Below are 24,007 nucleotides of genomic sequence, written 5' to 3' on the forward strand. Positions count from 1 at the left end.
CCCCTTCACCCCCCAATAAAATATTTGAGGAGGCCAGTTATCCCCCAAATTTGATGGGCATTGCGTGTTCGTGCATCACATTGATTATACAGGGCAGGGCTTACCTGCCCCCCCTTTATTCAATTTGGCACCCTACGCCCCGTCTTAATTGAGCATTTGTTCTGATTTGCTTGTAGGACAACAGGACAATGAACATCCATCCTGAATTGCTTGTGTGGTTTTCACACATATTCCCATTACAGTGATAAAGGTAAAGGGACCCCTGACCATTAGGTCCAGTTGTGGCCGACTCTGGGGTTGCGGCACTCATCTCACTTTATTGGCTGAGGGAGCCAGCGTACAGCTTCCGGGTCACGTGGCCAGCATGACTAAGCCGCTTCTGGTGAACCAGAGCAGCACACGAAAATGCCGTTTACCTTCCCGCCGGAGCGGTACCTATTTATCTATTTGTACTTTGACATGCTTTCGAACTGCTAGGTTGGCAGGAGCAGGGACTGAGCAACGGGAATCTCACCCCATCGTGGGGATTCAAAACGGCAACATTCTGACCTCAGGTTAAGAACTTAATTTGTTCTGGAGGTCCATTCTTAACCTGAAACTGTTCTTAACCTGAAGCACCACTTTAGCTGATGGGGCCTCCTGCTGCTGCGCGATTTCTGTTCTCATCCTGAAGCAAAGTTCTTAACCTGAGGTACTATTTCTGGGTTAGTGAAGTCTGTAACCTGAAGCGTATGTAACCTGAAGCGCCTGTAACCCAAGGTACCACTGTAATTCTCAACTCTCCCCTCCACACATATCAACGGCAACCTCTTGGGGTGGAGGCTCTGATCCAAACAGAACACAGGAGTCTGTGCTTCTCTGACAGCTCTCCCTCTCTGTTGTGTCGGAGCTCCAGCAATGTCTTGAATCCTGACACTAGCCCTGGAGGAGGAGCTGGCCGGGGTGGATGCATGACCAGGCTGGCTGGGCCTGGGAGCACCTGTGCCTGTCAGTGACATGCCGGGGTCAGCAGACTATCTCAGCCGGGCAGTGGAGGCAGGAAGAGAAACAGGGACTGTGCTTGCAGCTGGCCAATGGGGGCTGGAAGCTCGTCTGAGAATGCGGCGAGACCCTCGGCTGAGACAGGGACATCTCTAGCTTCACAGGTACTGAAACAGCATCTCCTCTCCTTGTTGGCAGTAAGGCCTCACTCAGCCCCCCAGGCTACTGTAAGAGCTGCTTCCTTTTATAGGGCCAAAGCTGGGTACTGGGAGATTGGAAGCTGAGTGCCACCTCTGAGCAGGTACTGTTTCGTTGCCCCTGTCGGCTCCAGAATGCAGCCTTGGCTTCTTCTTCTCCTGGGCGAATAACCCCCTCGTAGGCCGCTAGAGGACTCTTTCTCCAGCCCCCAGCCTGTTTTGTTTCATGCCGCAGGCTCTGATGCCTCCATGTCCTTGTCATTTGCTCTCTGCTGCTTAAGATTTATTGAGGCTGTTGGCTACAACTGAGTGCTTTAGAGCTGCAGGCAGCAACGGAGAAAGCGGAAGGCGGCTGTAAGGAGAGGGGCGGTGGTGGTGGGAGTTCAGCTAGAACGATGGCGAAATCCCTTTGGCAAGGCAGGGAAGCTACGCAGAAGGGGGGGGGGAGGAGAAAGACATTGCAGGCATAGTTCCAAGTACCCTTGGAAAGAAAGGAACAGGTGATATAGCAGGGTCAGGTTCTGCAGTGGTGCATTTGTGGTGGGGGGGGGGTAGAATTCTGACATTTAAAGCTAAAAGTGATGACAGGGAACTGTGTGGCAGAAAACTGCCTTTCTGTTTATTTGGTGGTGGTGGTGGTGGTTGTTAATTATCCACTCTCCAGCCTAAGATCCCCGGTTGAGTTACAACAATTAAAGCATAATATTAAAAACAGTTCAAAACAACTTACAACCACAGCAATAAGATGGGTAATAATAATAATAATAATAATAATAATAATAATAATAATAATATAATATTTGTACTTAACCCATCTGACTGGGTTGTCCCAGTAACTCTAGGGCATCTCATGTGTCCAAAGCCAGGTATTACTATTAGAGATCATGAATGTGAGTTGCAGACCAGAGGCAACCTCTGTGGGTCTGGCAGGGGGGCATTGATAAATTCTGCCCTCCTGGCGTTGATCAGTGGTACAACCACATGTGGCTGGGCGCCTCTTAAGTGCTCCTCACAGAGCCCTTTGACTTGTGCCTATGTGCCAATCCCAGCGGCCTCCCACTTCTCCTAGCTCACAAGCCCTCCTTTCCTCCATGCCACACACTTGCGCTCTTGTCCCCAAAGCTGCGGAATGTGTCCTTGGCTGAGGCTCAGCCTGGCCGGTGAGAGGGGAGGGAAATGCATCTGGAGGCGGCCCAGTTAGTGCTGTGCCATGCTGTTGCTGCTGCTGCAACTCACGCTTCCCATACTAATAAATCCTTCCTGGCTGGTGGAAGCACTGCAGAGATGCTGCCTACCGCATTCCCTTCTGCCCACCCAGGACAGAGTCCCTTCCCTTGGAACAAGGTCAAGGAAGAAGGCTTTGAGCAGCAAGGATCTTTCCTAGCCCTTTGGGGTCTCGGCTGCCCTCCTCCAGCTGCATTCATAATGCTCTCCCTGTTTGTCAGAGCTGGCTGGCTGACAGGGAGGATATGAAATATGAACAGAACAGCTCTTTGTACAGAAGGGAATCCCAGAAGGTGTGCTGGGAGAATCAGAGCCACAGTCCAGGAAGCTCCTCCAAAGCTCCCTTTTGGGGGGATTAGTGGCTGTGCTTCAATGAAGGCTCCTTGACTGCCCTCTTGTGCGGACTCAGGTTTGCCCTCCATCACCTGTAGGTCTCTGGCTTCTTCTGGAAGCAATGGCAGTAGCCTAGGCAAATTTCTCTCTGGTGCAGCAGAGGATGTACTGGGAACAGCTCAGGAGTTGTGGTGGCAAGTCAGGCAATATAAGTCAGAGTGCACATATAAGAATATAAGTTGGATTAGTTGGTTAGAGCATGATGCTGATAATGTCAAGGTTGCAGGTTTGATTCCCATGTGGGACAACTGCATGTTCCTGCATTATAGGGGGGTTGGACTAGATGATGTTCAGGGTGCCTTCCAACTCTTCAGCTCCATGATTCTATGACATGGGAAATTGCATGCGGGGCCACAGAAGACGAGGATACTGGGTGTGAGGGCTGGCAATGGCAGTAGGAATATACAGCCAGGCACCTGAGCAATCAAACTCCTCTCGTGTGTAAGAACATAAGAAGAGCCCTGAGAGATCAGACCAAGGGCCTATTTGGTCCAGCATCTACAATGCCTGTGGGAAGTCTGCAAACCGGGTGTAAGTGCAGCAGCACTCTCTCCGACTTGTGAGTCCCAGCAATCCCAGCATACTGCCTCCAACCAGGTCGTCATTCATCATTTCCATGGCTAGTAGTCACTTGTCAGTTTTCCACTTTCTTTTCTCACACCATCATGCCAGGTTCCTAAAAGAAGTCTTTTAGAGCAGCCTTCCCCCAGATGTTGTTGGACTACAACTCCCATCGGCCCCAGCCAGCATGGCCCATTTGTCAGGGATGATAGGAATTGTAGTCCAACAACATCTGGGGACCCAAGCTGAGGAAAGGCTGCTCTGAAATATTTTTTAAATATCCCATAATTCTTTGCTAAATCATCTGAGCCAAGTCCCAGTAGAATTCAATGTTTTGGGACCAAAATAACTTACACTAAGGAGGAAGGGGCCCAAATAGTGCAGAAGTAAAAAAGTTTTCCCCTACATGCATTATAATGTATTATTGTTGCAATATATTATATTGTTATCTTCATCAATAACAGCAACTTTCCCATATACAATGGTACCTCGGGTTACATACGCTTCAGGTTACAGACTCCATTAACCCAGAAATAGTACCTCGGGTTAAGAACTTTGCTTCAGGATGAGAACAGAAATTGGGCTCCGGCGGCGCGGCAGCAGTGGGAGTCCCCATTAGATAAAATGGTGCTTCAGGTTAAGGACAGTTTCAGGTTAAGAACGGACCTCCAGAATGAATTAAGTACTTAACCTGAGGTACTTAACCTGAAGGACACTGACAAACTGGAACGTGTCCAGAGGAGGGTAACCAAAATGGTCAAAGGCCTGGAAACGATGCCTTATGAGGAACGGCTAAGGGAGCTGGGCATGTTTAGCCTGGAGAAGAGGAGGTTAAGGGGTGATATGATAGCCATGTTCAAATATATAAAAGGATGTCACATAGAGGAGGGAGAAAGGTTGTTTTCTGCTGCTCCAGAGAAGCGGACACGGAGCAATGGATCCAAACTACAAGAAAGAAGATTCCACCTAAACATTAGGAAGAACTTCCTGACAGTAAGAGCTGTTCGACAGTGGAATTTGCTGCCAAGGAGTGTGGTGGAGTCTCCTACTTTGGAGGTCTTTAAGCAGAGGCTTGACAACCATATGTCAGGAGTGCTCTGATGGTGTTTCCTGCTTGGCAGGGGCTTGGACTCGATGGCCCTTGTGGTCTCTTCCAACTCTATGATTCTATGATTCTACCATTGTATTGTTCTTTGTCCTGTTGCCTTTGTTTGTGGGTGTTTTTTTTGGGGTGTGCCAAGATAACTTGACTAGCCTTGTGGGTGCTATTTGTGGGTGGGTATGGGTGCCATATGCTGTTCCACCTGGAAGCCAAATGTATTGAGCTAGTCCTGCTCACAGCCACCTCTTGCCCAAACCTCCATGCATAGCTCTGCTTTTACTGAGAGCAGCTGTGCACCAGGGTCAGGAAGAGGAGCAAGCTGTTGGGACAGGGGGAGTTGTGGCTGGTGCGATAATAAAGCTCTGAGTGTAAAGGTGCCTGGTTTGAGAACGAGTGGTTCCCTTTACGGGAAATCCAGCCAATGCACTCTCTTTAAAATACTATTGGACTTTAAAGGAGGATTGGACAAATTCATGGAGGATGAAGCTATCAGTCGCAACAAGCCAAGATAACTTTACTCTGCCTCCATGCTTCTGAATACCATTTGCTGGAAACCCCAGGAGAAGGGGGCTCTTGGGCTCAAATCCTGCCCTACTGGTTTCCCACAGACAACTGGTTGGCCACTGTGAGAATAGGATGCTGGAGTAGGTTGGAGCTTTGCCCTGATCCTGCAGGCTCTCTGCGCCATTCACAAAGAAAGGTGCAGGATCGCAGCCATCTTCTATCTATCTGGCTCTGTCCTATCCTTCGTTGCTCCTATCCTTCATTCACCTCATTTCTGCCTTCCTGTACTATGCCGAAGGGGCTGGCCATTGGTCAGCTCAGATTCTGACCAGACTGGAATAGATATGAAGTGTAAACAAGATGCATAGTAATAAGTAGCTAGCTCTGGCAGCTTGAAAGTTTTATGTTCGGTCTTCGCAGACCAGACTTTGCAAAAAAATAACTTGGCCCTTCAGTCAAGAGGAATTTGAAAATTAATATGCAAAAAAGAGAAAGCTCTGGATTGGTGCTGCTGGCTAGTGAAGATGCCGCCAAGCTTAAGAAGCTGCAAGCTGTGCTGCCCCGTGGCACCATCCTTTATGGCCAAGTGGGAAATGTAGGCAAAAGCTGACTTCATCTTCCTGCAGTCTCTTCCTGAACAGAGAGTGTTTGTTGGAGTCTGGTTGTATAGTTTGTTGATGGTTCTGGCCCTGCCAGCCAGATAAAGTTTTGCATCTGAACCAGGACTTCATGATGGAAAACAAACAAACAAAGGACTGGGTGCTTCCTGGTCCTGATTCAGTTAGGTTCATTCATGATGCTTCAGGGAGAAGAGCAGTTCTAAGCCAAGTGCTTGGTGCTCCAGTTGGTCTGCACGGCTGTCCATTCTTACTCACAAATAGTAGCTGCCCCTACCACCCTCTCCCTTCTCAGCGAAATATGATTTTTGCTTGAGTCCCTTTGTCTGCTTGGAAGACCTCAAGTGTGGGAGGGGAGGGGAGGGGAGGGGAGACAGAGGAGATGAAACCTGCTTTAGACTATCCACCAAAAGGTCATGCATCAGAGAGTATCTCCCACGCACAAAGGTACCCTTAGAAACAGTTCTCTGGAGTTTCTCCTTCCACACGCACCTGGTGCCTTTATAGAAAGGTCAGCGCATATCTCCAGTAGCTTCTGCGGTCACCTGGCTTGGCTGCTGTCTGTCTCCATCCTAATGATCCAGTCGGAGTTTGCTTCCTCCCCATCCTTGTTTTGGAGTGCAGCTGACAGGCTCCTAGCTAAACCGCTTGTTCTCTCTGTTACTTTGAAGAGGGCTTGAGCAGGCAGATGATGACAGCCTGGCCATAATGGGTTTAATGAACTGGGGAAGCAGCTGCAGATTGTGATGAAAGCTAACAGGGAGGGGAGTGTGAGCAGGATGAGGGCTTTCAGATGCCTTCCCTTTTGGTCTTCATAACTTGCAAGGAGAAGAAGAAAGCTGACTGTGATGGTCCAGGCCTGGATAGTGCTGTGGGATTTTTTAAAGCTAATAGCCAGTATCATCCTTAACTTTCCCATTCTTTTGTGCTTTTGGTTTCACTGCAATTGGACAAATAAAGCAGGCTTCAAATGAACGTTGATCTGCAGTGAGCTGAAAAGCAATGCATGAGTTGTGCCCTGTTTCATGTGAGACACCTAAGCGATATAAGAAGAACCTGCTGGATCAGGCCAATGACCTATCTAGTCTAGCATCCTGCCTTCGCAGTGGCCAACCAGGCGGCTGGGGGAAACCTGCAAGCATGACCTGAGCACAAGAGCACTTTCCTCTGCTGTGGTTTCCAGCATTTGGTATTTAGGCTCATACTGCCTCTGACCATGGTGTAGAGATGCTTAAGTATACAGAATCCTGCTTCAATGCATGAGATGAAATTCCAGGTTTCCTTCATCCCAACCATTTTAGGGTTTAGGGATTTGATGTCTACATAGACAGTTGGCTCACGCAATGGAATAATCCCCCACAACAAATTAAACTAACCCATATAAAACCAGCATATCTGAGAGAAACCTAGGTTACAAAAACAATTCTTCCTTTTAAAAAAAGGTTTCCATATGAGGGGAATTTTGCTTCACGTTGTATGGAAGAGCATTCAGTCATGTGAGCTCTCAAGCTGCAGTGGGACAGCCTAGACTCAGATTTACCAGTACAGTGGTACCTCAGGTTAAGAACTTAATTCATTCTGGAGGTCTGTTCTTAACCTGAAGCACCACTTTAGTTAATGGGGCCTCCTGCTGCCGCCGCGCCGCTGGAGCACGATTTCTGTTCTCATCCTGAAGCAAAGTTCTTAACCTGAGGTACTATTTCTGGGTTAGTGGAGTCTGTAACCTGAAGCGTATGTAACCTGAAGCGTATGTAACCCGAGGTACCACTGTACCAGTTTGGGGAGAACGCTAAGCCCTTCCACAGGATTGGGGACCCTGTAGCCTTCCAGATGTTGTTGGACCCCCAACTCCCACCAGCCCCAGTGAGCAGAATCAGAGGTCACAGGGGTTGGGAGCCCATAGTCCAGCAACATCCAGAGGGAAGCAGGTTCCTTATCCCTGGCATTCATAATACAGTGCTGGCTTGGGACCAGAAGTCAGCATGGTTGAGCACCTGTTGACTGCCTCCCCTCAAAGAGAAGGAGTGGCTGCTGCCACCTGTACATTTAACCTCTCCTTCACCTCGGCAGAAGGCCGATGACCATGTGGATCATGTCCTGCTACTCTGCTCTTTCTCCACCTTGCCTCCACTTACCTGTCTTCTCCTGCAGAGGGTGGACAAGTGAAGACACTGGCAATTTTGAGGAGGAGCAGTAGAGGAACAGCAACAAAATTTGGGCAGACCCACACCATGCATTTAAAGCACATGACCCTCCCACCAAAGGAGGGAACTGTGGTTTGTTAAGGATGCTGGGAATTGTAGCTCTGTGAGAAGGAAAACTACACAAGTCACCTGGAACACTTTCCCTGCTGAAATCAATCAGGCACCCACAGTTCTGATATGTTGTCACATGCAGAAAACATTTTTTTGCCCACTGTTTTTAGAGAATGACTTTGATTCAGTGCTGGTCGTTTGCTTCTTACTTTTTCATGCTATGGTTTTATGATGTTTGAATGGTTTTTTTTTGTACACTGTCACAATATTTTTATGAGTAGGTGGTTATTATAAATACATACATAAATAGAACAGCAGCAGCAGCAGCTGCACACTAATGTGCTGCCCCCCTATGGCTACTGGGAGAGGAGAGGATGAACCATGGACAGGGGCCCTTGCAACCCGTAGTTAAAGGGGTCCATTAAGGTCCACTTACATGAAGCCTCCCTGCCCCAACCTTGGAGCTGACCCAGATTCAGTGATCACTAGAGTGATTGACGTAGGGGTTGATTTTCCCTATGATCCAGCTCAAACGCCATATTACTTGCTTTTACTAGCTACATGGCAGGCAGAAGTTCATTAGCTGAAGTTTTCCCAGCCCTGCATCTCAGAGAGAGGGGTGGGGAGAGGGGGCAATGTACTGTACACACTGTACTGCATTTTAGGGCACACCTACTTACTTACCCCTTCTGCGCCCTTGTGCATACCTTGGCCCCCTACCTTCCCTCTGTTTCCCGAAGGCATTCATGCAAACACAGTGGCAGGTACCCTGCCCTGCTAATCATACGTTGCAGAGTAATATGCGCAGCTATTCTGTTCTTCCTGCTGTGCAGGATTTTCCCATTCCACAACAAAGAGCGAAATGGCTATTATCTCCATGCCGTGGTCTAAGAAAATAGCCCCTAAACAGTGGAGAATTGAAGGTTCTGAGAGCAGGGGTGGGAAACCTGCAGCCTCAGGGCCACTTCCAGTCTTTGCCTTAATTAATTGTGTGCAATTCTTCTTGACTACGTTTTGCATGGGGGAGGAAGCAGGGAAATAGAGAGAGAGAGAGAGAGAGAGAGAGAGAGAGAGAGAGAGAGAGAGAAAGAGAGAGAGAAAAGAAGGTTCTCACTTTTGGCTCTGGTCTGCTCACCCCCCAAGCAGGTTACTTCAAAGGGAATGTGGCCCTCAATGGGGAAAAGTGTCTCTATTCTTGTCTGAGAGGGATAGGCATTACTACTCCATTGAGAAACACTTAGATCTGCATCTTGGCTTCCCTCCAGGTGCAGAGCTTCCTTAATGCATGGGTTAATTCTCCTTGATGTGGCTGTCTTGGCAAAAGTAAATTAGGCAGGGACACCTGGGAAGGAGACCATCTGCCAGGTGTTTTCAAAGCCAGCTCACAGGGTACAAAAAAGAGCAGTCTCTTGCCAGCAATTCTTCATGGAAGCACGGACTCCCCTTCGCTCCAGATTAGGAGACGTGTTATATTTTCTCAACACAGAGTTGTTTGGATAGGGGAGCATGGGGAAATGTATGTACATCATCAGGTGTGACAAATAGACCTGGCCGCCCTCCTTTTCACTGTGGCTGTGTACACACCATGCATTAAAAGCACATTTCCTCCCCCCAAAAGAGAACTGTAGTTTGTTAAAGGTGCTGGAGATTGCTACTCTATGATGGGTAAACTTCCCAAGATTCTTTTTCGGTGGGAGGGGTGTGTGCATTAAATGTATGGTGTGTACTATATGCATGCTGGGAAGACACAGGGAATTGCATCTTCCGAGATTGTGCATGAAAAGAAGATACGATCATTGCATGTGGCTATCTAGATGGAGATGCCATGCAATTACATAAGCAGAAGCCTTCCCTGTAACATAGCTGTCAACTTTTCCCTTTTCTTGCGAGGAATCCTATTGGAATAAGGGAATTTCCCTTAAAAAAAGGGAAACGTTGACAGCTATGCCCTGTAAGGGGCAAAACATGTAACCGGTGGAGTGACCGTCAGGTACGAATAGCAATGTGCTTGGTGAACGTGACCATGGCCAGGAACTTCTAAGGTGTGTTTTTGTTGCTCTAGTAAGGGAAGAGTGATGTCATCTCTGTTCCTTTAGGGCCTGCAAAGCTGTGCTGGGAGCAATTTAGTAAGCTCTGAGACTTCTCTAGCCTCAGCACATTCTTCCTTCGCTCCTTCCCTCTCCACCTGCTTTGTAGAGCATCCATGTGCTGCTGTGTCCCAGAAGATAGGGAGCTCTTTGAAAGGAGAGAGAGAGAGAGAGAGAGAGAGAGAGAGAGAGAGAGAGAGAGAGAAGCAGAAGCGACAATATGCTTTTGAGGCCAAACAGGCAGACACGTTTAATTATACACTGTACAGCACAATATATTTTAACTAACTGCTAGCTATTTCCCTAAGTACCCCCTTATCTCTCAGAGCAATATAAAACCTGGGATGGATTATACTGCAATTCTGGAATCTCTGTATATATTATCGGCTGGGATTACGGAACACATCCTGCATAAACACTCCACTGAGTCAGAACAGCACCAGGTCTAAAAATAGCTCAGCACTGTCGAAACCCAACAACCTGTGAACACCCTCTCCCCCAGTACATATGGGGTGACAAATTCCAGCTCCCTGGCTTGAGAAGGATCCAGCCATTCAGGAAGAAGCCGAAGCACAGAGATTAAAGGCAACACAGCTTCTTAGTTTTATCATAGGCACGTCCCTGTCTTATGAGTGGAGAGGGGATGTCTCAGCTGACCTGTCTACCCACAACCCACAGGACTGCTGCTAGACTCATACAGTGCTTATACCAAATGAATATAGAGTTGGAAGGGGACCAAAATAGAGTTGGAGGGGGACCAAAGGGTCATCTAGTCCAACCCCCTGTGGTGCAGGACTATTACAAAGAAGCTCCTTATATGCCAAGCAAAAGCTCAGTAATCACCAAAATAAACTTCTGGCAAAATGAGTGTGCAATAATGTATCTTGTTGGCAAGGAGTGAATTGTACTGCATTGCTGGGGCTGCAGGAAAAATGAGTCCAGTTTCCAAATTTGATACTGGCGAGTTTGTGAAGAGGGGTGGGAGAGATGGTCTGTTTGGATTAAATGGTCTTATGCCTTTCCTGCCCCAAAGCCCTGAAGAAACACAATTGCTGCACTTCATCAGTACTTTTCCAGGGACATTTTGTAGTATGTTTAATACAGGCAGTCTCAGCCATGCCCATTCAGACCACACCTGGAACACTGTGCCCATTTCTGAGCTCCACCATTTAAGAAGGATATTGACAAGCTGGTATGTGTACAGAGAAGGGCAACCAAGATGCTCAAGGGTCAGGAAAGCAAGGCAAAATCACTCGGGGGCCACAGAAAGGTTCTGGTGAAGGAGAGTGTGGCCTGGAAGGGGGATCTGGTTTGGGAAAATCCCAGAAGGCCTGAGAGAGAAACCTGGAAAGAAGGCCACATTCAAAGCCCTGGCCTGATGTTCCCTACCACTCTTGTTATTTGCATATTTTAATTGATTATTGATTGTTGATTCCTTGTCAGCAACCCTGGGGGCTTGTTGAAGGACATGGTAAAAAATCTCTTAGTAAAGCAGAAAAGCAAGCAAGCAAACAGATTTCCCAAATTCTCTGAACGTTCTTAGGGTGTGGCTTCTTCTTCTTCTTCTCTTTGGTGATCCACCAGGTGTTCTTTAGTTCTCTGGTTCTTCTTTGACCCTCAGCCTTAGAGTTGGCATAGGTTTTTTTTCTTAGTGGTGCAGTTTCTATCTCTTTGCTAGATCTGAAAGGCCTTTCTTTTCTTGTCAATAATGCATTCAATCTCACTGTCATTCTCATCAAACCAGTCCTGGTGTTTCCTGGTTTGGTACCCAAGTTTGTTCACAGGCTGCAAAAATGGATGATTTTAGCTTGGTCCAGTGTTGTCAGGGTCCTTAAGAGTCTTTTGGAAGCAATCCCACTTAATAGGACCTTGAAGGGCTTGCATGTTCATTTTGCACCTTGGTTTCATTCCTCGAAGCCTTCGTTGAGGTATAATCTTGATAGCCATTATGGAGTGTATTAATCGGTGATCTGTCCAGCAATTGTTGGCACTGTCATAGCTCTGGTAAGGAGCACGTCACAGTGATTTTCAGCTCGGGCAATTACATAGTCGAAGAGGTGCCAGTGGTTCGACTGAGGGTGCCTCCATTATGCTTTTTATTTATTTATTTTTGTTGAAAGTGTGTGTTGGTGATAACAAGGGTGTGTGACACCCTGCTACTAGTAATGTTAAGAAAAGACGTTTTTAAAGGAGTTAAAGAAACAGGATACAATTCAAACTTAATTTTTAATACATCCCAAACCTCAGACCAGCTAAACCTGAAACAATAATCCTTATTCACCATCTCTCAGATTAACCTGCCTCACAGGAATGTTGTGTTAATACGGAGTTAATACAGAGAAGGGAAGAGCCATGGTATGGCCCTTGAGCTCCTTAGAGGAAAGGGTTTTTTTTTTAAAAAGCAAAATAAAATAAATAAACAAGCATTCACTTATACCAGGAGCCCAAACACTGAAATCACTTCCAGTTAATGTGCTGAGACCAGTTTGAGAGGCTGGTAATAAATGATTATTTCAACACACCCCTCCCAAGAGCTGAATTCAACTTAAAAGAGAGAGCAATGCTTAGTTCTGTACACTCAGCTCTCTTTTGCCTCTGGTATACAAGTTTAAAGATTTATGTTTAACCCCTATTAGTGCTTTTGTTCGAACAGGCTTTGCAGGTTTTTGAAACAATTAAAAACATTTGCAAGATTTAATCAGCTCATGGGACAAATGGAACAAAGGAAATAAGCATGTAAGTCATAGGTGCTGACGTCTCTCTCTCTCAAACCACTTTTAACTCTTGTCTCTTTCTCTCCAGCTACCTGAATTTCTTCTACTAGCATTGCAAAAGCATGGTTGAGACTGTTTTCACAAGTTATCGTTTCTGGCTATGGTGCCTACTTGCATTCTGAACTCCATACCTTAAGCTCAGTGGATCATCTTCACCTCAGATAATTACATCTCTCCTTTCCTTCCATAAACTCTTTGAGACATTTACACTTATCTTCAACCATCATGTCCTCTGTCTTGGCTTTTAGGAAAGGTACATAGATGGATTTGCTGTCTTGAAGGTATCAGGAAGGGAATTAGATCGTGTCAGATGGAATCCACATTGCTGATGACAGAAGGCAGTGGAAATTTGCCTTTGTCTTTGCTCAGCCCCTCAGCTCATTCCCACTCTCTGGGCAACTTGGCAGCCCTGAACAGAAGGGGGTCATTAGGCATTGCTAGTGAGATGTGCCAGTCAGGAGCATCCTTTAAGGACAGTGCCTGACACTGGTACAGTGTGAGTCTTTGTCATGGGCCTCCATATCTGTCTAGCAGATGGATGGGGAGTGGGGAGGGGAACTTGTGAGCAATAGTTGAATGAGTGCCTTGGTCAATCTGTCTCTGGAGGCTTGACCAAGACTCCTTCTGTTCCCTCTGATGAATGGGTTGAATGGACTGTTGTGTTAGGGTAGGGAGGGTCCCTCATCTGTTTGTGGCTCATTTTCACATCACCCTGCTGCCCTGTGTGTCTTGATAAGTGATGAGCCCACGGCACAGTAGTGGAATCAATAATGCACAAAACAGCTTCACTGGCTCCATCCCAGCCCTCTACAAGGCCTGACTCTTGCTTGCTTCTCTGTGCAAGTGATGGATGGAGCAATGCAGTGGAGCGATAGCTCTGGGCAGGAGGCAAGGGCACACATAGGCCTGGGAGAGCCCAGAAGGGCTTTTTCTCAGGGAAGATTCATTGCTGACTATCCTGCTCTTTTCATTTAATGCAATCATGTTTCACAGACTCGGAGATCATACTCTGTCGAAACAGATTGTATCTGATCTAAGGCTCGAGGGGGAAATTAGTAATTAGGTGTGGGTGAACAAATGCTCCACTCATTCCTCCATTCCAGCTTTGGAAAAGGTTGGGTTGGGGTGTTTCTAGAAAACCACGGAATGAGATGTTGCCAGATGATCTACTTCAGCAAAATGCAGGTGTGGTGCACATGTTGCTGGACTCCAACTCTCATCGTCCCTGACTGTTGGCCATGCTGACTGGGGCTAATGGGAGTTGTTGGGCCCCACAATTCCTGGAGGGCCACAAGCTCCCCATCCATGCTCTACAGCACTCTGTTAGCAGAATAAATAAGAAAGTTGAATGCAAGCAAATAAGGAAGTTGAATGCAAGGTTGAATGAAACCAATTAGATCAGGTTGGACTTGTGTATTTGTGTTTAGGACCTAGTCTCCTATGCCCGATCACTGTCAGGTTCTGGGTGACTCCAAAATCTAGAAACATCTCAAATTTCAGATGGTGCCTATTTCCCTGGGGTGCACAACTGAGAGGAACGGACACATTTCAACAGTGGAGCATACAGGTATGCCTTGCCTGCAGAAAGTGTGAGAGCCCTGGGATCTCCATAGAAAACAACAACTCTCATGTCACTGGGAAAAGCCTCAGCTAGCTTGTGTAGGGTGTATTGACTTATGTGGCCCACTTTGTAACAAGAAGCTCGATATCCTCATTTGCACTTCCCTGCTTCCTGTAGACCCAATACAGGCTTCTAATCCGCCGACTGAATATTCATGAGCTTGCATGCTATTGCCAGATCTGCTGGAAAGCTCTCCTCCCCTAAAACAACGCCTTAAGGAGGCAGCATAGATTCTCCTTGGAATTGGAATTTGGGGGCACCGTCAGTTGTTCAATGTTATTTACAGAGATGTTTGCTTTGGGGAAGCCCAGTAGTGCTTGAAGTTCAATAGGCTTGAAGTTCAATTATGTCCTTTTCCTGCACAGTCCTGCCTGTGTTGAGGACAAGCTCAAATGCAGCAGCTGATTTTGTTTCCTGAGGTGTCATCACCACTGTGCTAAAAAAGAGAGAGAGCAGCTAAGATGTGAATACAGAGGGCACAATGTTTATGTTTCCCCCTCTGCAGAAAAAGAATTGAAGGATTCAATGGCAAAGCTGTTAAGCCCTTTACTTCTGCTCCAAGAAAGGAGTGGCAGACCACAGTGAATGTGTGAGTGTGATTTTTTTTTAATTCATACATCCAAAGGCAGAAGTGTTGCCATAGAAACACAGCACATCCTTTTTGCCAGCTGGGGGAGATGGCTCCTGGATGACGTCATAGAGAGGATGACACACACGTGGCACAGAAAGGTGTGGACAGTGGAAGTTGAACTATTATGGGGAAACAAAAAAGGGGAGCATAGGAGCCAATTCCTAGGGGCTGAAGTCCCTCTGGCCCCCCCAATAAAATATTTGAAGGGGCAGACTCCCCCAAAGTTGATGGGCATTGCCATGCAAATGGTTTGTGTGTGCGCGCGCTGCATCTTTGTGATCGATGATATGGGACAGGGCTTACCTGTCCCCTCCAATACAGTGGTACCTCGGGTTAAGAACTTACAGTGGTACCTCGGGTTGCATACACTTCAGGTGACATACGCTTCAGGTTACAGACTCTGCTAACCCAGAAATAGTACCTTGGGTTAAGAACTTTGCTTCAGGATGAGAACAGAAATCGTGCTCCGGTGGCACGGTGGCAGCAGGAGGCCCCATTAGCTAAAGTGGTGCTTCAGGTTAAGAACAGTTTCAGGTTAAGAATGGACCTCTGGAACGAATTAAGTACTTAACCCGAGGTACCACTGTAATTCGTTCTGGAGGTCCGTTCTTAACCTGAAATTGTTCTTAACCTGAAGCACCACTTTAGCTAATGGGCTGCTGCGCAGCCGCCGCCCGATTTCTGTTCTCACCCTGAAGCAATGTTCTTAACCCGAGGTACTATTTCTGGGTTAGCGGAGTCTGTAACCTGAAGCGTCTGTAACCCAAGGTACCACTGTATTTTATTCGAGTTGGCACCCTTGAAAGGGAGCATCAGGAGGTTCTGAATGGGAACCCCAATCTAGTATGTAAATTCTGTGTCAATCTGTCTCAGTGCGGTGATGGTTGATGCCCATTGGGATTGGTGAGGCAGAAGAGAGGCAGACCCAACAATAGGTGGAACCAGATCTAAATGAAAGGCAAACCCACTTCCTAACCAGTTGTAAATAAGAAAGCAGGCAGACAGACAGAGAGTTGGTTGACGGTAGACTGAGGTTGGTGGTGCAGTGTCCAATTTGCCCATGCAATGAATGGAGTGAGGATAGCAGATAGTCCTGCTGAAAAGAGAACATTTAACACTTGTGGACAAGGGAATTCCTACTGCCTTTTGTTTGCCCTGATATTCTGGCACTTGCCAGAAGGCAGCATCTGATTTGTGACACACAACCTCACTGGACTGCATCTTTACTGCATCACCTGATTTCACTAATTTTGAAGGCTACAACCAGGTTCTGTCTGATGCATCCGTGGGTGATTGCAGTGGGCGATGGCTGCCATGCCATGCTGGAAGGGAGAAGCTTGGCATTCTCTGAAACAAAGTAAGTATCTTAATATGAAACACTGCATACAATCATCAGTACCTAGAGTGAATGTCAGTAAAATAAAATGAATAAAGAAGTCAAATGACTCGTAGAAAAAATAAAAGCTAATCACACCCCAAAGCTGAATATCACTGGCTAGGATCCCTGTGGTGTGCAGGCATATTCCCCACCTACCCAGTTAGAGAAGATGACACAGTTTAAAAACATTTCATGGAGGGTTTATTTTTAGATTCAGAACATTTCTTTCCTATCGGACTAGTTCTCTTGTGATTCTAGGCATCTGGGTGGTGTTGGTGGTTATTATTGCTTCTTTTACTGGCTTCTCTCCATCAAGGGCGACTGATCCCCATCAAAACTCATGCCACATACATGTGTGTGGTCATGTTGAGAAGTTGGCATTTTCTGGACAGATAAAGTTTTTTTTGCAATGGACTTCCTTGGTAGTGCATATAATACTATGATTGAAACACAGATAGTATCAGCTGGCTCCAAGCTTCTGTCTAGCCTCTGTAAGGAGCAGAAAAATGTCTGTGTTTGTTGCTGGTTTGCCACTTGTCTTAGGGCTCTTCCAGACTTCTGCTGTTTTGGGGTGGGATTCAATCACATACCAGTGAGTCCATCTTTTGCACCGCAAACCCACTTCCTCCTCCCCAAAGCTGGTTTTTGTGACAATGAGAGTGATGGGGAAATGCCCCTGAAAATGTGGAATTATACTTGCTTGACACAACTATCACATAACTTCCCCACAAACAATTCAGAATAGTCCTGTTCTTGCAAACTTGTGCCAACAAGGCAGCATGAGTGCTCAAGAAACAGGTCATCTGCAAGTGACCTTAGCTAAATGATAATGCATTTCAGGATGCTTGTGCCAATACACCAGAGTCCTTGCCACCAGCTCTCTAATCTGGACTGAATAAACTGCTTTTATTCTGCCAGCTGTAGGTTCTAAAGTCAGCTTTTGGACTGCTCTGACCCATAAGAGAAGCAGTCCCAGGCTAGCTGCATGCATCTTAAGGTTTACAACCTCTGTTATTATTTTCCCTGCTGTATTATTTCCATTAGTACATTTTTAAAAATTCAGTGCAGAGAAGTAGCTAGGTCAGCATTGCCTCCCATTGCTTTTCCAATTGAGGTAGAAGCCAGGCCACTCATACCACATGCAAACTAAATAGGGCTGATAGTGGCTGTGTCAGTAGCAGGCAGAATTATGAGCTTCAGTCAATTTTCTTGGTAGATTAATCGACTAAAGGAATCATCGGATTAATTAGTAGTGCTAATAGTGAAAGGTTTGTCATCGGATTAATTAGTAGCGCTAATAGTGAAAGGGAGCCACCCTGCAGACTTCAGGCACATGCCAGCTCCTCCTTCTTTGGAAAAAAACAGTTATACCAACATGTTCTGCATGCATGAGTAAACAGAGAAATATAGGATGAAGATGCCCCTTGTTGCTCATTCCCCTTATTCCCCCCCCCCCCCAATCACTGTAGTTCCACTGACGGCTGTGTCTTTGTACCCTTTGAACTGAGGACAATGCAAGATTCCTCCATGAAATTCAATGCAATTTGCTGACAGCCAGTCCCCTTCCATGGCGAGACACAGCATGTCTGACTGCAGCAATCATGACCTAAAAGGACTGGCTTGAGTCCATTAGGCAGCAGGCACAATTACTCTTCGCCATAAAGCACCGATGCTGGCAGATTCCTCTCTCCACTGAGTACCATGAGTGATTTGCGAGGCGTGCTTCCTTCCCAAAGGCAGCTCATGTCCTGCAGGGAAACTTATTTTTAGAACGCCATGGAAAAGTCCCATTGGCTTGCCTTAGGTCCTCCCAGTGATCTGAGGTGCAAGGAGATTCAGTTCCAGGGTTCTTCAGGGTTCTTCGGGGTTTCCTCACCTCTTCCTAGAAGCATTTTATAGATATTACACATGCCTGCAGACTGAGGCTGTGCACACATCATATGTTTAAAGCACATGACTTCCCCCCAGGATTCCTGGGAAGTGTAGCTTGGCAAGGGCACTGGGAACTGTAGCTTTGTGAGGGATAAATGACAGTTGTCAGTAATCTCTGGGGGAAGTCATCTGCTGTAAATCTGTGGTGTGCATGCAGCCAGACGAGACAACATATATTGTAAGCTCCCTAAAGAAGAGACCTATCATTTTTGCTTATGCTACCCTGCGAAGCTCCAATGCACATTGACTGTGAGGTCTATCTATGATATGCCATAAAAAGCACATGGTGCATATCACACAGTAGTAACATGTCTTCCATCCTTAAATGCATGCTATTTGTCATTTTACTCTGGATGCAATCATCCACCTTCTATCTTGTATGCAAGCAGCAAATACTGTTGCTAATATTACATAAACAGAAAATGTGGCGTCTCCAAGAGCTAGAGAACTGAATCCTTTCGAAGCCATACTGCCTAATCATAATAAATAATACTGCCAGAGACCTCACCATCATTTCCCTAGAGTGAGCACGGATGTGCTTAACCCAGTCTGCCAGGTCTTTCAATTATTGACTTATGAGTATAAGGCACTGCCTTGACCTAAGACAGTTTCCCAACTTGCTCTCCTTCCCAAACACAATTCCTTATATTGGATTCAAAGCACCCTAGCTGTGTATCACTCTTCAGCCACCCTCCCACTCTGTTTTCCCCATACTGCAGACTGTACCAATTGCCTGCATAGGTCTAATGAGCCCAGACTTTGTTCAATCTTCCAGAAGTTTTGCTCCTCTCATTGAGCTGTAGCTAATCTTTCAGCCTTTCTTGTTGATGTGATTCTGTGCAGTGATCTCCAATGTGCAGCCTGAGTTTCCTTTCCAAATCTTCAGTTTTCGGGGGGGGGGGGGCGACACGCCATGTCTGAAGATCCGTAAATGAAATTTTAGGCTGCACTTTGGGGAGCGCTGCACAGAATGGCAATGAGAGATACTAAAACATTTCCAGAGCAGAACTCCTCTGCAGATAATTACAGGTTCCAAGCACTAGGCATCATCGTTGGCTTTGGGCCAGGCGTGCCCAGCATCTGCTCAGGTCAATGCAGCATTTCTGCTCATGCCAGCAAACAGCTGGATTACCACTGGCTCTCAAACCTCCATTCTGCTCAACTGCAGGATTGAGAAGCTTCTCAGCAATCCATATTGCTCCTTTAATTTGCCTGAATGACAAGATCCTTTGAGAAATTTTTCTTGTGCCTTTGTACAATGAATCTGACAGGGTCCTGGGTTGTATTAATTGGGAAGAGATGGGAAGAATGGAGGAGGGCCAGAATGACAGGTTTGTCTTCAGGGTGAGGCAGAAGAAGCAAGTATCCTGGCTTGAGAGTTGGGTGTGGTTCTTCTGCAGGTGTATACAGGGTTGAATTAGGCTTGCAGCTGATATTTATATGTGTGTGTCTGGGTATAAGTATGCATATCTGAAGTCTCTCTGAAGTATCACATAATGACACTATATTTTTAGACCTAAGCATTTATTTTTCTTCCTTCTTTCCTTTTTTTCTTAAAGGTAGCACATATATATCACAGAAACACACCCACCTAAACTATTCCTGCTATCTGCATATATCTCTGTTTCCCTTATGTTGCTGTTGTGAAGTCTTGGAACATTCAGAAACAGTCACAATTTTCAAGACAGAACAGACAACAGTAAAAGGTTCATAAACAGGCCAATTTCTATGAGGGGCTAGAGAGCTCAGCTTGGGTGGGGGAAGATTCACATAGGGCAGAAGAAATTATACCCATGTTGTTTATATTCCATGAAGTCTTCAGTACCCTATATAGCTTGTTGCCCCTTCTCTATGTCTGCTGAATAAATTCTGCAAACTAAGCAAAGACATGAAAATAATAAATGTGCATAATTCATAGAGATTGCAGAATCTAGCCTTTTCCTTAGCACTGAACTCCATAATTCAGAGTACATTTGAAGGCAGCAGCTGAATAGCAAGAGGCCCCAGGAGGTAAAGAAAACAAAGAGCAGATCCTGACGCAGAGTAGAGTAGGCATGGACTGAGAAACCAAAGGGAAGGATAAGTAAATAAGGCAAAATCCTAAGGCAAGGATGATGAACCTGAGGCCCTCCAGATGTTATTGGATTACAATACCAATAATTCCTGGGTTGCTAATGGTGCTGATGGCACTTTGAGCTGAACAACATCTGAAGGGGCCAGGTTCACCACCTTTGTCCTAAAGAAAGGACAAGCAGAAGAGACAGTGAATTGAGAAAAGGATTAATCAGTGAGAAAGGTGTTAGGAACAAAGCTCCCATATGGCCTCAAGCAGGTGTGGAGAACATTTGGCTCCTCCAGATACTGCTCAACTACAGCTCCCATCATGCTTGCTAGGGCTGATGGGAGTTGAGATAACAGTGACTGGTGGTCACCTGGAAGTTGCACTAAGGAGAAAGCGGAGCAGGCAAACCCCATAAAACAGGATAAGGGACCTTGTGCTGTTAGGAGAAAGGGTGAGGACAGGCAAAGATGCTTTGGAGATTAGAGGAGTGTTGGTCAAGGAGTGATATGAGAATAGGTGTCAGGAAACATCCTGTACCTTTAAAAGTACTGTAAAAGGGAAAATCCAACCAAGGGTAGAAGAAGCCACACCAGGAACTGTAATTATTATTTTAATCAAATGGTCAAAGCAAAGGTACGGAAAATCTCTCAAGGTGTGAACATTGCAAGTTTAAGGAGATAGCAAGGCCCAGAGATGCAGGGTTGAGTTTGAACTATTAACTAAGGGCACTGCATCTAAAGTTGCCCAATTGTGAACTCAGGAGAGAGGATACAAATATATTTAATTTCATGAAAAATTATGATTTATTGGTATCTTTCAGTCCTGTTTTGGGAATATCATTCCCTGGAACAGGGAGAAAACCCATTATCTTTAATTCCAAATAAATATTCAGAAATCATAAAATGCTTTTATCCACATTTCCCTCCGAAGATGAACACTCCCTGGCCAGTTCTAGACAGTAAGCATGGAGGATCAAGTATAGTGCAGACACGCCACCCCAGGGAGGGCTATTCTGAAGGAGGCCCTTCTGTCGCTGTGCCTTAAGTGCCCATTAGTGCGGCCAATTAGTCAGTCCCACACCATATACCAGGTCTCCCTTAGGCTTGGTATGTAAGGGGTGGGTATGTGGCAGCTGGGGCCAAGCGTCCCCCATCAAAGAGAACTGCCCTGGAAGCGGAGGCAACAACACCCGCCAGCAACACCGGGACCTGAAGCTCTGCGCTATCTCTCGCTTTGAGGCTGGGGTGGCACGTGCCCCAAGTAACCCGCACGCCGGCTCTCGGAGGACAAGCAGGAAACGAGCGAGAGCCCGGTTGCTCTTTTCCTTGCTCTGCACAGCTCCGCCTCTCGCCGTCCCTCCCGCGAGTCAGTGCCGGAGCCCGGCGCTCCAGCGTGGGGACGCCCTGGGGGGATGCGGCTCCCACGAAGGCAACCCGCCCCCTCCCCTTGTGGTGGAGATGCCATTCACTGAGGAAGCCTGAGCGTTGAGGCTGGGGGCGAGCGAAGCAGCTGCCGGTTGAGGAGGGGATCGCGCTGGGGGAGCGGGTCGTCAGCACCGCGGACAGCGCTAGGCGGGGCGCTTTGCCCCCGACTCCTGCGCCTCCCATTCCAGCACTAAGGACAGCGCAGAACTCTCCACGCCCGTTGCCCACCGCGCTTCCCCGCCGCGGACGCCGCCCCAGCCCTGCGGGTGGCAACAAGCTCCGGGGAGCCGAGCGCTTCCTCCGCCTGCGGCAACAGGGACATCGCCCTTAGGTCGGCTTCCTGGGAAAGGAGGAGCCGTCGTCACCAACCTGCTCTAGCCTCGGCTTCGGACTCCCGGGCTCCCGAGCAGCGTGGAGCAACCACGCTGGCAGCACAACATGGCAACCGAGGTGAGCAGCGCGGGGAAAGCAAGAAGCACAGGAGGAAGCTCTGTCGAGTCATGGCAGCCGCCGGGAAGCATCTCCTCCTGCCTTGCCTGCCTAGTTTCTGCCCGGTGCGGTAGGAGATCGCCAGACCAGGCGACCCTCACCGAGGCTGGCTGCTCCGGCACCGCATCCTCTGGGTTTGTTCTGCAGGCCCCAGAAGTCCCTTGTGCCTCCGACTTCAGCGCGGGTTAAAGAAAGGCAGCGCCGAGAGCCTCCGGCGTGTGTCTGGGGCTAGGGTGGTTGGCATGTCATGGCTCCCTCCCCCAGCTTGGCGCTTCCCCTGCTCCGCAATCCTGGGTCACTAAACAAGGCAGGGCATTGCTAATAGAGAACGAGACCTCGCTATGCTCAGTGGCTGAGGCAGCGTGTTTCTATGGGTGCAGCGCAGAGTCTCATGGCAGTACCTGCCAGCGTCAGGCAAGGGTCAGGAGGACGACAAGAGGAAGCCACAGGGCGAGGACAGCAGCACCCCGATGCTTCCCCAGGCTGTCCTTTGCATGTGGCTCTGGTGATGGAGGATGAGACCACCTGTGGCATACGACTCTCCTCTTTAAGTGTGGGTCCCATTAACCAGCTTTGTGAATCACCGGCAGCCACCCCCATTGCTCCGTGTGGAAGGTCTCAGTAGTAGAGCCCTGGGACCTCCAGGTAGGACTGAGAGAGACCCCTGCCTGAAATCCTGGAGAGCCATTGCCAGCCAGTGTGGGCAATACTGAGCTAAGATGGACCAATTATGTGGCACAGCATAAGGCAGCTTCCTAGGTTCCTATGTGGGGTTCAGAGCAGAGCAGAAAGGGTGGGGGAACGGGGATCCAGCAGCGCGATCTGCCCAGGTGTCCTATAGCCAGGAGCTCTCCAAAGTCAGCTCCTTCATCTTACACCTCAAGTCCATCCCTTAGGGCTGTTCTCCACAACCTATGCTCTTCACCTTCCCCCTCCAGCGCCACAAAACAAGGTCTTGTTTACTGTCGTTGTTGTGCTGCTGCCGATGCAGCACCGAGCAGGCGAAAATGGTCTGAGCCGGAATGGGAACTACCGAAAGGTTGTTACTAGGGGAAAGGCGGCAGTTTCTAAATGCGGGTGGTGCGGCGCGCGGGGGGGGGGGGGGTTGCAGCCTGCTACTAACGCCACAGCAAGGCATCCCTGTAAAAGGCCAAAGCATCTGAGCACACGGTGCGCCCTGAACCCCTCCCCTGTAGAGTAGACCACTTCCCCTTCCTGCTAGGAAAGTCAATAATTTTTATCCCAGCAGATCTTCAGCATCGCAACCCTTGTTGTTGAGGTTAGGACCTCGGTTGACTCCCATCTTGCACATGCTCAGATTAAATAACCCTTGACTTGAGCCCAAACCCTCTTGGGAAAAAACGAGGGCTGTTCCAAAATCCAGGTAGAAAACAACTGCTGACTTTCTCAACATCTAGAATGATTTATGAATCTGGAGGACCCGAGATCCAATATAACAGAGCATGTGGGAAATTTAATGAGGTCAGAACCCGAGGCATACCTTTTTTGAAGTCTTGTAAGGAGACGTCTAATAGGAAGGAAAGGTGTGTGCTCCCTGCCAGACAGGGTGGGGGCTGCTTGCAAACTGGGAAGAAATATAAGATTTCATCATGCCTCTAAATAAAGCCAGCATCAGACTGCGAACAGGCAGGATGACAGATTATCCTACACTTGCTTCCCAGGGGATCTGAAATGCCTCTTGGAAGGTTTGAAACTGGGCTGAAAGGATTTCTAGATTATATATACTGGGCAGCTACAGAAGTTTAAAAAGGTAA

The 24,007-nt window shown here is 47.5% G+C and overlaps 1 protein-coding gene across 2 annotated transcripts in view; it reads left to right on the top strand.

Moving 5' to 3' along the window:
• The first annotated feature begins 986 nt into the window (after positions 1-986).
• The window catches only part of GOLGA7B (golgin A7 family member B), a 34,733-nt gene continuing 11,712 nt past the window's right edge, over positions 987-24,007 (top strand). Inside the window, exon 1 of one of the 2 annotated variants that reach the window (XM_083505807.1) lies at positions 987-1,145. In XM_083505807.1, the coding sequence (XP_083361933.1) occupies positions 1,074-1,145 (72 nt within the window). In that variant the 5' untranslated portion in view covers positions 987-1,073. Of the gene's footprint in view, positions 1,146-21,619; positions 22,194-24,007 lie in introns of those variants that run through there. The other variant, XM_083505808.1, reaches the window with a different exon arrangement.

Source organism: Podarcis liolepis (assembly GCF_965112155.1).
Source record: "Podarcis liolepis genome assembly, chromosome: 5".
Taxonomy (NCBI): Eukaryota; Metazoa; Chordata; class Lepidosauria; order Squamata; family Lacertidae; genus Podarcis; species Podarcis liolepis.